This window comes from Aplidium turbinatum, chromosome 2, assembly GCF_918807975.1.
Source record: "Aplidium turbinatum chromosome 2, kaAplTurb1.1, whole genome shotgun sequence".
Lineage (NCBI taxonomy): Eukaryota > Metazoa > Chordata > Ascidiacea > Aplousobranchia > Polyclinidae > Aplidium > Aplidium turbinatum.
The window spans coordinates 20,727,843-20,741,185 of record NC_137473.1 but is presented as its reverse complement, the minus strand read 5'-3'; the positions used below and the strand labels follow the sequence as shown (position 1 = coordinate 20,741,185).

The 13,343-nt window shown below is 37.4% G+C and overlaps 1 protein-coding gene across 1 annotated transcript in view; it reads right to left on the bottom strand.

Moving 5' to 3' along the window:
- LOC145764984 (uncharacterized) overlaps window positions 1-13,343 on the bottom strand; it is a 92,115-nt gene that overhangs the window by 36,814 nt on the left and 41,958 nt on the right. The window contains exons 17-21 of the mRNA XM_082576703.1: window positions 10,753-10,915; window positions 9,826-9,966; window positions 7,404-7,579; window positions 7,103-7,294; window positions 4,996-5,042 (exon numbers count right to left, since the gene is read on the bottom strand). Coding sequence (XP_082432829.1) covers window positions 4,996-5,042; window positions 7,103-7,294; window positions 7,404-7,579; window positions 9,826-9,966; window positions 10,753-10,915 — 719 coding nt within the window. The remainder of the gene's footprint in view (window positions 1-4,995; window positions 5,043-7,102; window positions 7,295-7,403; window positions 7,580-9,825; window positions 9,967-10,752; window positions 10,916-13,343) is intronic.

Sequence of the window (13,343 nt, the reverse complement as noted above, 5' to 3'; positions counted from 1 at the left end):
ACTCAATTTAGCGGGAGAAGACAAGCTATATCCCTTAGGGTCGGATGCACCAAACGTGGTTAACTTAACCGGCGGTTAACTTTAACCAGTGGTTAGCTGACCACCGGTTAACTTAACCGCCGGTTAAAGTTACCACCGAATGCACCAACCGCTGGTTAGGTAACCGCGCGAACAGTCGGAATTTGCTGAGTCATCAGCAGCAGTCAACCAGAAAACAGTTTGTTATGGCGTTCTTAGAGGCATTACGTGTTTTGTTAATATCATTTTAAATGTTACACAGTCACTTTTATCAAATACAAGAAAGCATGGCAGCGAGTCGTTCCGTTTGATACCGTAGGCTATGTTCTCACATTTAACATGATGTAGTAGCTTTAACAATAGGCTAATTCATTTGCACAGTAGACCTAAGGCGTTCACTAAGCTATACAAAACTGGTGGTGGTCCTCCCCAGAAACTTGATGACCCGATTTTGGATGAAGTTGAAGGTGAGTGGATTTATGCATACATTTTCAACACTTTATTTTCAAGCAGCCTTAATGCTATGTATAATACAATATTATATTTGTGGAACAGGTATGATAGCCGAACAAATAAATCCTCTACCCACTCAATATGATGACGACGCAGTGCTTGATGCTGGGAATTTTGAAGTACAGGATTGTGGAGGTAAATAGCTGAATTACTTCACTGTAACCAGGGCCCAATTAACCATGAGACACAGACCTCAGCCCCCCTAGTTTTTGGGGCCCCCAACTTTTTTTTATATTAGGTGTAGGTAGTGAAAAGTTGTGCCATGCCAACCTTCCATCATATGCAAAAAAGTTAATGCTTTCACAGATTTCAAGGAACCATTAATAAACTCTGCTAGTTCAAATTCAAGTGACTGTAACAGTAATTTTACTTAACACCTGAAGCACAATCTTTGTGATGTCAATTTTTTTATTGCAGAATGTTCACAAGAAGCAACAGACCCAGTGGAACTGGTGTTCATACATGATAGCCCTGTGGCAAACAGTACCCTCATAAACACCACACAAATCATAGAAGCAAGTACCGGTGCAGAGATTGTGGAATCATTACACAAACGAAAGAAAATAACAATGGATGATCTGTTGAAAAGAAAAATGGAAATGGTAGAGCATGAAATCGACTGCAGGAAGAAAGAACTTGATTGGAAGAGGGAAGAACATGAAGTGAAAATGAAAATTCTGAAATTAAAATTAGAGAAAGCTGAAAAAGAAAATTTACAGTGATCATAACTGAATTATTGAAATTCATTTTTAATGTTGATGTCGCGATGTACAAACTTGTTGTTTATATAATACAAACATGTGGTAAAATACAGCTAATGATAATTAAACTCAGCAATCAGCACCAGTAAGCTAACTGAAGCGAAAACAAACAACTTCATCAAGTTAACCAATGGTTAACTCACATCGTCTGTTGGGTTAACTTTTCGGTTAAGTCAGCCAAGTTAACCTGCGGTTAACTCATTGTCAGCGTTGGTGCATATCACATTTTGGTTAAATGAAAGTTAACCGATTGGTTAACTTAACCAGCAGTTAACCACGTTTGGTGCATCCGACCCTTAATGGGCTGAGTGGGCTCAGTCACATGCACAGCCCGATCACGATCCTCACACACGTTAAAATCAGGAGACACGATACGCCTCTCACAACCACCCAAATTACGTGTAGCTGGGCGATCAAAAACTAGCGGCGCAGAAAACTGTGAAGGGGGCAAAGCATTACTGCTAATGGCGGCCCCGTGACCTGTACGCTCTGGGGGAGGAGTTCGGTTGTAATTTGCAGACCTTGGCTCTAAAGCCTTCGGAAGACCCTTAGCCGCGGCCCCGAGACCTCCTGAAACAGCTGGAAAACGTGTGGATTGCCCTGGTCCACCCACAGGTTGAACGGGCGTTTGGAAAAGGTTATGTAAATTAAACTGCGATTGATGTTCATTTCTGGAATGCCTAGAAGAGCCCTTCCTAGAGCTACGCCGGGAGCCCAACTCAGAACGATATTCAGCTAAAACTACCTCTTTACGTTGTTCGGCCCTCAACTGAGCGTCTTTGAGTGCGAACTCAGCAGCTCTAGCTTCAGCTTTCGCGGCGGCCTCAGCAGCTCTCGCAGCAGCCTCAGCAGCTCTCGTGTCGGCCTCAGCTCTCGCGGCAGCCTCAGCTCGTATGGCCTCAGCTCTCGCGATGGCCTCAGCAGCTCTTGCTTCGGCCTCAGCTTGTATCTGGAGCTCCTCTCGTTTTAACTGTAGGTTAATTTGTGTAACTATCCGTGACGAGCTCTCAGACATCCTAGTGCTTACATTTGAGGCGCTATCCTCAGGATGTATGTCAGCATCCAACCTATCTGAGAACTCACTTTCTTTTTGTTCGAAGTTATTTTTTAACGAGTTAAATTCGGGATCTACCCTATCACGAAGTTCTGCCAAGATTGCAGAGTTAACAATTTTACTCAAAAGAGCATGGAAATGCCTTAATTCCTCTTCTAAAGTAGATAAGTTAGATCGAAAAATTAACAGTTCCTGCTTATCACTCAAAGAACCTAGGGCTACAGAAAGTTTCCCAATTTGAGTCAAAATATCCCGTCGAAGATGCCGGGCCTCTCGAACTGACTTTGCCTCATCGTTACTGGGTCCCTCCCCAGAATGGCCTGCCCGACCGCAAAGAACATCATCAGGCTTAAACTCAGTCGAGTCGACGGCGGTCGAGTCCCTGTCGCCACCGAGTGTAGACATATTAAATGTTGGGGCTAAATTTAACAATTAAAAAGTTAAATTACACAAACACACAAATTTAAGTTATAAAAAACTTAACTGTAAAGACCATAAAAAATACAAAAAAGAATTTAAATGCACGATACCGTAGCTGTACGGGTATGAAGTCCTAAAGTCCACAAAACTTGTTTGGATTCTTCCACTTGAATCTACAAGCACAGATGGATTGTCTTTAATCTTCTTTCTTGCCAATGAATGTCAAAGTTATTTTTCTTCAGTACCAAACTGAGAAGAAATGTCTTTACTTTTCCTTGCTTCTGTAAGAGTGTAGACTACCAACCAACAAATCTTCTTTTATTATTTCTTGTACTTCTAAGTAGTTCTTCTGCACTAGCTGACAACAAACACGTCTTTTATTTTTTATGTGCTTCTGCAGCCTACCAACTGACAAGAACTCGTCTTTTATTTTTTATTGTCACAGCGGTAAACCATAATCTCTTCGTGGGAAAATTGTAACATAAGGTTCCCGAATCCGTTCGTCTGTATGTATCGACCGAAAAAGAAACACTCCTTGAAACGTCTATTCAATAAGTGTATTCCTGTAAAATTAGCCCGCGGCTATCGAAATCGAGATGCAACGCCGTACACCTCTAAAAACTGTCACTACGATACAGATTACTTGGATAAAAGACGGAACTTTTGTCCAGTTAGCAAGCACTAAGCAAACAGTTAAATGTGCGGCCAACTTTCAAACAATCATTTTACGAATGACCAGAATAGATAGCAATATCTCAAACTCACATATGCAGTACTGTGACGCAATAATGAAAGACAATTATGAAGTCATTCAAACAGGTGTTTAAAGCTGATGTAATATTTCCTGTTTAAACAGGTTTCAAACTGAAACAGGCCCAAACAGGTCCAAACAGGTTTGACACAAGTCTTATGAACGATGGTGCAATTTTGGCACATTTTCTAGCAACTTCCATGACGTAATATTCAGTAGACTTGAACGGTTTTTTATATGACGTTTGATTAGGTGAACCATTGTCTGGAACAATATTACATCAAATTGTATCAACGAAAGCAAATCAAGGACTTTTTTGAAAGTCTGCTACACACTGTCGAAGATTGTAGGTAGGCTTAAACTTAAACAAATAAAAAAAATTGGTAAGACAAACGAATCATTGTACCAACCAGAAGTTACAGAAACAGCGTTTCAACCAATCAGAAAGTTACATGTAAAACAGAGCAAAAACGCAAATATTTCTGATAGAAAGCAAAATTTGAACGTTCCGCCGCAACTAGCGTGATCTAGTGTCAATTGGGTTGAGACTAGGAAATACATTTCGATAACGTGGGGTCGATTCCCACCCAAACCTTAACTTTTTTCCTTCTGTAATTACCAAACAAAGTTCAAAGTAGGATCAACTCTCTGGCTGAATGCTAGAGTCACAATTGGATGATAGTCACCTAAACATATGTTCTGATTGGTTGGCGGTGTTTTACTGGTCTTACAAGTCTTACCGGGAAATGTCATGTTTAAGTGCCTACCAAGATTGTAACAGCTAGGGCAGTGGTTCCCAACTTTTTTTAGACTTACGGCACCTTATAGAAAAGCAAAATATTTTGTGGTACCCCGTGGCAAACCAACTATCTTTCACCGTGAATGCAGCAGCTTGTTGGAACAAACCTTAACCGTTTCATGCCAAAGGCATTAAAAAGGTATTTATAGCTTATCTTCTCGACATTTAGCTCGAATGCAGTGTGGAGAAAACTAGGTAGGCTAAATTCATTTTTGTGCGTGCCCTTGGGAAATAATTAATAATAGCACCTTCAGAAATCAACAAAATAATAGTCACACTTTAATTTTACTTGGCGACAGAATGCCACTTTAAAACAGCATTTTGATAACAAACTCAAATAAAGCTTACTAATTTCTAAATCAGTGTGAAATTTAATATACTGCTCTTTCCTTAGCATACAAAATGGGCAAAAACCTTTCAAATCACCTACCTAGCTACAATCGAAAATCAGCACAACTAGTACACAGACATTGACAATGACATCACAAACCTACAATACAATAGATGAGTGCCACATTAAACAAATTGTGACCACAAAACATCATAGCTTATACACGGCGCGATAAGGTGTTATCACAGATGTGGTTGCCTTACTTCGATCCTGCTACATATCCAGAACATAGGCAAACATGTAGCCTAGGTTAAGCATTTTCAATAAAGAAAATACCGAAAAGCTTACTAGAATGTGATTTCGTTCCTGCATGTTTTCCATCTTTTTCAGATTTTCTGAAAATACGAAAAGCAATTAACATGTGCGTTTTACCAATTGTTTTTATTATATAAAAAGAAACAATGGGCTCTAATGAAACATACAGAGATCGTAAGAGATCAACTTCATTCAGAATGATCTACTGTACCCGAGAGTTAATGAGCGGTAGGTGGACAGGGACTGTAGCGCACCCAGCATGGGGCTAAGGGGGATGAAGCCCCCTCCCAAACCCACCACCAAACATGAATTTTTTATATGTTCCCCATTTATACCTTTTGCTTACAGGTTAGATATGAATAAGACACAACAATACAACAGGGCTGAGCATTATAACAATATATTTTACATATTTACAAATAGTTTTAACAGTCGAATGTTTTCTGTTTAACTTAAGCCCTCATTAGAAATCTGAAAATATTTATAACAATGCAATAAATTTCAACTTCTTGAAGGTAAAATTACATTGGGAAAAGGCAACTACATAAATAACTACAAAAAAATTTGCACCACAGGAAACGTGATACATCAAGTAAATGTTGAGGAGAATGGACGCGCCTCCAGCAAATGATTGTTTGTTTAAATTTGGGTTGTAGCGTTTGATTAACAGTGCTTCCTACCATATCAGTGAATTTTGGTGTCAAATTGGGATTTGCTTTTGCGTAAAATTTTAAATGAGTCAGCACAGAATTTCGACCAGTGCAAAAAGAACACTCCATTATATGGTCTTTGATGACACTTTTCTTTAACTCCCTAAAGTTCAGATGCTCCCGTACTCTCGTGGTCAAATGTCTGGAGGACATACCGATGTAGGCTATCGTACGTCAATGCCGAATCACGCGGACCTGTAAAACTGTATACGACATTTGAGCAGAGAGACGAAGGCGTCTGGGACTTTAGTTAAAAATACGAAGTAAATTTGAATATTTTGTAAGTAGGAAAAACGTTTACATCAAATTTACTGTTTACAAAATTAGTGTTTTGTTTCAATTTTTTTTCGTGCTAATTGTTGTTTTCGCACTTATTTGTGTTGGCAAACGGAAAGCTAATTCTATTTTGTCATACATGACAAAAAAATTGAGATCTATAGAAGATTGCGAGATTGGACGTAGGGATGAGGATGCTGATGGTGCTAGTAGCATGCACAGGCGCGGATTTATGGAGGGGGTCCAAGCCCCCCCCCCGAAATTTTGTGAGGAATTGTTGAAATTGTATGTTTCCGCATCAAATGGTTTGATATGCTTCTAAACAGCTGATCTTAGTCCCACGGCGGACTTAACTTATCCCGGGGGAAGGGGGGATAATTTTTGTTATTATTATGGTTGAAATTATCCATCGATCAGACTCCGTTATTTTCTTTGATACAACTTCAAATACATTTTAATGGCAACATTTGTTGAAGCTGACTCAGCTGACTGAGCAACCAACGTTGAACCAAATGACGTCAGTGGAAACAATCTGAAATTTTGAATGGCTGTTTTATAGTTTTTAGTCTTCATTATAATTTCAATCAATTACTATATAAGCCTGCAAACATACAAATATCCAATTGATCATGGACACTGTATACAGGGTTTTAAACTAGATTTCAAGTTTACTTTGCATGCTTAGCAATTTTTATTCAAGCAAAATTTATTTTTCAAAAATTCACAATTGATGAAAATAGCTGTTTTAATGTCTATTTTATAGCATATCGTATATGTGGTAGTATCATTGTTCATGTGGTCTGACAGCCGCAGATGTTACTTGACGTTGTGTGTTTGCGATACAAGACGAACTATCTGACAAAGCTTTAACATTAAAACTAACTCGCTAATTCTATGTAAAACAACGTAACTTGTAATCACCACCAAAGCATATACGCACCGACTCAAGCAGTCATATCATTACGCTTGTGTTTGGTTTTCAAACAAAACTTATCAATTTAGCAGTACAAAACTATTTGAAATTATATTGACAGCACTTCACTGCGGTACCACTACATTAACAATAGGCTATATCGACAAAAAGCACATTTGCGCTGACTTTGGACGTGCAGGCAAATCAAGCAATTTAAATAACTGAAAACATATCAACTTACTTTTTTTGTGATTCGAACAGGCCGAACACGACCCCTTGGACTTCCTCCTTTAATTGCATCACTTCTGTCGGGTTCAACGACGTCACACGTTGCTGAATGCGCTCGACCACTTTTGAAGCAATGACGTCAACCACGATCAAGCTCACTGCAGAACTAAGGACGCTCTCAAGGTCGCTAGACTCAGTGCTGCTTCTGCAACGTCATAGTCAAAGTAATTCATTTGTTTTGGGATACCAGCAGCTCCTTGGAATAAAAAATCTTAAACAATTTGTCTTTTCCACTTGCTCACAGCTAAACCTACTTTTCTTCTGAAGAAGAAAGTTTCGCAAACTCTTCCACCAATCCACTTAAGAGCGATGAGAATAATCTAGAAGCTCCTTCTATAGCTTCATCGTGCGATGAGCACTCTTCACTGCTTTGCTCCGACTCAGAAACCAATTCTGGTTTCTTCTTTTCTGTAGACTGACCACTCTTCAGCTGCATAAATGCAAGCAATATCAGCAAAGTCAGCAATTTAGCGTGTATTTTTTCAAATATATAAAGAAACCAAGCAAAGTACAGGTAACGCCCAAAATTTGATTTAAATTTGATCCCTAGCCTGGATAAACGATTAACATAACAGTCAATGGAAACAAGCGATAATATTATTTTATTTACCGGCATTGCACAAATTCAATTAAGGCATGTAATCAGTGGTGAGATTCAATCCAGTTTGCAACCGGTTCGCCTACTTACACATTGTTAAAAGTCAACGTATTCTTTGTGGAAGTTTCAAATAGCCCTACAAATATTCAGGCAAAATTTTATTTTCCATAATAATCCACATACTACTATAGACAATTCAATACATAAAATGCAGTTATTAGTCTCTACAGTAAAACCCTTTACGGGCTGCTTCACCCTTAATTGAGATCATCAAAAGGTTCTTATTTAAATAGAATATGTTTAAAAAGATTCTATTTGAATAAGAACCTTCTGATGATCTCAATTAAGTGTGAAACAACCTGTGAAAGGTTTTAGAGGCTAGTAGAAGGGAAGGTAATGTGATACATTTTTGCCTTTTAATTGAAAACTACATGACACAAACTACTGATTTTAGGCTGAAATGAAAGCCTGATCCCTTGCACACTTTTTTAAAAACATTGTCACTTTCCTATTTTTGTTACTTTTCTTTTAATGGAAATGGTAAAGACGTCACTCAAATGTATCAATTCACCTTCCACGGAAGGTAATTTGATATAGTAAAACTAATACAGAAATCCTCTTTGACAGCAAAGCAATGAATGAAAATTTAATCTGTGGTTGGCATGCTTGGGTGCAAAAATAACTGTTGAGGCCCATGTGTGCGGCAAAGCTTCTATTGCAGGATGGACATGGGAAGGATGACTGGCTGGAGTTCTTATTCAAGGTTCGGCCTTACGCAGTTCTCGTATTTTTGACAGCAGATAGCGTGCAGGCCTACGAAAGCCTATACAGCAGGGCTACTCAACTAATGTTAGCAAAGGTCCATTTTGACAAGTTGAATATTTTTGCGGTCCGATGAACATTTCATATGCAACCACGAAAATTAAACAACCAGTACCTTACGAGCACCGAAACACTTTTCAGGTAGTATGTAATACGACTTGGATTTTTGTCTGACACAAACAAAGAAATAAAAAAGGAAACCCAGGGTGTCCCAGTTGCTAGTTTGTTAGTCCAACTGTTGGCCTAATATCTTGCCATACGACCTGCCCACGACTTTTTTAGTTTTTGATGGTTACTACAATAATCCATGATTTTGTTTGATTTTTTAAATAATCAAAATTAGCAAGATTAAATAAACAATTCAAAGTTGAAGCCCAAAAACGAAATAGTTTAGCATTGGACGTGGATCGAGGCTTTCCCCTAAAAAACGTTGACAAATTTAACTTTGTTTTGATCGCTTTTGTGCATTTGTAGGCCCAATAATAATTTCTGTACAAAAATGAACAACCTGTATTTGACCAAATTCATCAAAATAAACCTGGATTTCTCTAGAAGTTTGAGTGACAAGTTTTGGTTTAAAATTGACACTTTGAAGTTTATTTCTTTTACTACAGAAAGATTTCAATTTTTTTTTAATTGTTTCCTCTGAGAAAACCATACGTTTCCACTGCCACCCGTCAGATTACTAGAATAGGATCCAGCGAGCGAAGCAAGCTCAAAAATTTTGCAAAAACACGATCAAGTGCCCTCCATGGAACCGTTACAAAGTTCACTCAAGAAAGTTGGCCAGAAACCGATTCGGCGAACCTTTTTATGTTAAGGAAGCGGTTTACGCGAATCGGTTTAGTGCGAACCGGTTGAGTATGCTGTGACTCTTCACTAGGAGTATCCATTTTTTTAAAACTGTTTTATATATTTTAAAAACTGTGCTGCTATGGAGAATGTATTAAGAATCTAATTATAAACATTAGGCAACAAAATATACACAACACGTCACGGAAAATATCACTGAAGACTACGCTTTCAACTTTGGCCTTACTCTGGAAAAAAAAAAGCGGTCACCTTTGTTTATGATGAAAAAATAAAAACTGGTAACCTTAAGAAAACCAATCTAAGCACTTTGAAGCTGAAATTTTAAACAGTTTGTTAAAATCGACAAGTCTTTTATATGGGATGTAGTTTAGCTTTACAACCCTAATTAACAACAATATCAAGATGATTATTACAGTTCTTTAAAAGATTGTTGCAGTACCTACTTTTTTAATTGTTGACGTAATAAGGGTATCGGCAAGATCGCTTACAGCTGATCCCAGTGACGATGATTCTGATGAACTGATTTCTTTGTCATAATGTTTAGTTGTTTTTTTCTTCAAAACTTGGTAATCTTTTAAAGTTTTCTACATAAAAATCGTTTTGAGCCACAGCACAGAGAAAGGTAATGTTATAAACAAAAATAAATTACAAGTTTGCCCTGCCAAAACGTTACAATTAATCTAACACAGATTCGTACTAATTGCATTGTTGCTTAATTTAAAGAAAATTTGTTCACTTTTGTCCATCAGCGCATTAATCAAAAGCAGGAATCACAGAAAAAAATTGGTGCCTAAACTTTCATGTAAAAAACTCCCTTTACAAGTTTACAACTTATTCAATGGATTTAATATGCTGCTTTAATGAATTTATTATGTGAAAACGTTTGATGAATTTAAAATCTATGACGAAGCGCATCAAGAGAGATTACAAAAACTAAAATCTGTTGTGAAAAATAAGATTGGCTAGTGGTAAATGCTGATGAAACCAACTGTAGGGAGATTAGTTTGTGTATTTCCGCGACTGTGCAAATTGAGTTGCATTTGAACGTGTCTCTTTAACGTACACTGGTCAGTGTTTCCATTTTTTTAGAAGTGGTAATTATAATTATTTATTATAGTTGTATTATTTATTCATAAATTACAAGCTATGCCATCAATTCAATTTTATGCTGATTTCAGTAAACAGTATCTTGAAATTTAAAAAACACTAGCAAACACAGAATAAATCCAAGTGCAAAAATCAATTTGTCTACAAAGGCATAACCTCGTGCTTTGATAAAATACAATAGTGTTAGCAAAGTACAATATTTTGATAATCTTTTTTGGGGTAGCACACACTGAACTTGTGTAACAAATAAACATAAAGCTCACGCCAACGACAGCGTCTGCAAGGTACTTGACCGCGAGTCCAATTGACGTTGATCGCTCTGGTTCTATGCTCCTTCGAGCTACTAAGTCGTCGGCGAGTGCTGCCACCAAGTGGTGAATTCCAGACATGACAGTAGGTGAATCATGACATGGTGGTGATATCTTACTATGAAAATATGAATTAAACTCTACACAGAAAATCAAAAAATATCTTTGAGGTTAGGTGATTAACTATTAAAGAAAAAGCTATTTTTGTCCCACTGGTCCCTGATCTCCCTTACGTCCATTTGCTTGACCAACCAAACCTGATAAGTTGAGTTGACGTTGTGTAAAAGAATAACAGATCAAACAATAATGAGTTACGGATGGGCAGTTCAAAACATAAGAATTTAAAGATATCTATCAATTGTAGCAAACTCTGTACCCAAATTGTTCACTGTGCGTTTCAATGTTTCTATTTTAACAATCATTCATCATGCTGTCGCAGGCCAATTTACATTTCTAAGCCATGCAGGGTTAAAAGTCGTTAGTCAAAAAGCAATGATTATTTCACTATTCGATAGTGCCCAACAAAGCAATGACTTTCCGCTATCGATACTTAAAAAAAGCAATGAATAGCAATTACTAAAAATAATTTTAAAAATAACAAAATTTTCCTTAATCCTTTAAAGTTCGAAAACCGAAAGTGGACTAGGTCGGATAGTAATCCGAAAACTAAATCTCGTAAATTCGTTTTGACGACGAAGTAAGTGAACAACAAAAAAATGATTCAGCAGTTCTCCTAAATATCGATTAGTGAAAAACGATTACTGATTTCGTTGCTTGCATAAAAAAGCAGTGAATAAAGCGCATTCAATATTTATTTTTAAAAGGAATAGGTATAAGCATTCGATATTCAGAAAGCAACGAATAACGCTATCGAATAGTGACAACTAACTTAGTCGTTGCTTCCAACCCTGAAGCCATGTAATCAGAAAGCAAAAACTGGAGCATCTATCCACTGTATAACTGGTAAGCTTTTGGAAAGCGGGCACTTGAGAAAAAAAGACAAACTTATCTGAAACAATTCAACGACAAGGCAGAAACAATCATTCATAGGGGAGAGCTAGGAGAGTTGAGCCGCAAGGTGGGTTGATCCACCAACAAAAAATGCAATTTGAAGTATTGAAATTTAATACTTGGAATCCTCTATGAGTCTATGTAACATTGCTGCCATTTTGACTCGATCAATTTTGTTGTTATATCTAGAGTTGCTCATTGAAGTAGAACAATGTGAGCTTCAAATAAAAACATGGATTTATGAGTTACAAGTATTACGACTAAAACCTACCAAGCTGTAGCAATTAGTTTCTTTGTAAGATAATTATGTAAAATTTTGTCAATGTGATGTCTTTTTATCATGATAAATATTATCAACCTTGTAGCGCTGTTTTAATGAAACTCTCGAAATTTATCGAAGAAAGTTAACATATGGCGAGTTGAGCCAAAGCTTTTATAGTTGCGTAAAATAAAAAGTTTAGGTAGGCAATGGCTGAGATAGTAAGACAAGCATTGTTGTATGGGATGCAGATGGAAGGCCTGACGAAAATACAAAAAGGAAAAATGAAAGTGGCAGAAATGAAATGATGCAATGGTCTGTGGGGTTGACAAAGCAGGACAGAGTAAGAAATGAAATAATTAGAAAACGAATTCAAGTCGGAGAGCAGGAAGATGAGACAGACACGCCTTAAATGGCTGGCTAACGTCGTACAGAGAGACGAAGATTATGTCAGAAGAAGAATAAAACAATTGGAAGTTGGTAGAAGAAAGCGAGAAAGGTAAAAAATAATATGATGAAGGAAGATGCTGCTGGCAGAGTGATGTGGAGGACTGCAATCTGCACCGACGACCCCACATGAAGTGGGAATAAAGCCAGAAAAAGAAGAGGCAATGGCTCAATTCTCTTCAATACCAATGGTTTGCATATCAAAAACAGTCTTTTACTAATTATATTTATTAAAAGCTTGCAATTGACCAGAATAACGTGAATATTCTTAAGACTTGCAAACAGCAGGGGGGCCAGAGGGGAATGGTTAACTCAAAACCCCCTTTTGAAACGTGTGTGACGTCACAACAATTGGATAGCAATGATGACAGTATTTGTTATTATTATTGATTCATTATTTTAAGTCAATTTTCAAAGGGGCACTACTGCTTGAAGTGACCGCAAACTGCTGAAAAAGCGCTTAGGTTGCATTTTGAAAAGCCTTCAAACCACTGTTTAGGGCAAAGAACTATTGGGCCAATCATTGATAGCAGACAGTGTTCTAACTGTAACATGACAAGTGACAATTTAAAACTGTGCACTGACTAATATTGGATGATTTGTTTGTATTAGATGTTTTGTTTTCATGCTGTTTTGGCAAACACTAGCTCAACTCACCTTGAGGTTATGATGATAAACCCTCCTCCATCGGCTGGAGAGTTGAGCCAATCGACTTTTTTATTTCACCAGCAAAGTAAAAATGTATGCAATGATGATAGATTAATTTTCTTTTTTTGTACATGAAGATGAATGGTTATTGGTTACCCTTCAGTTTACCAAAAACTTAACA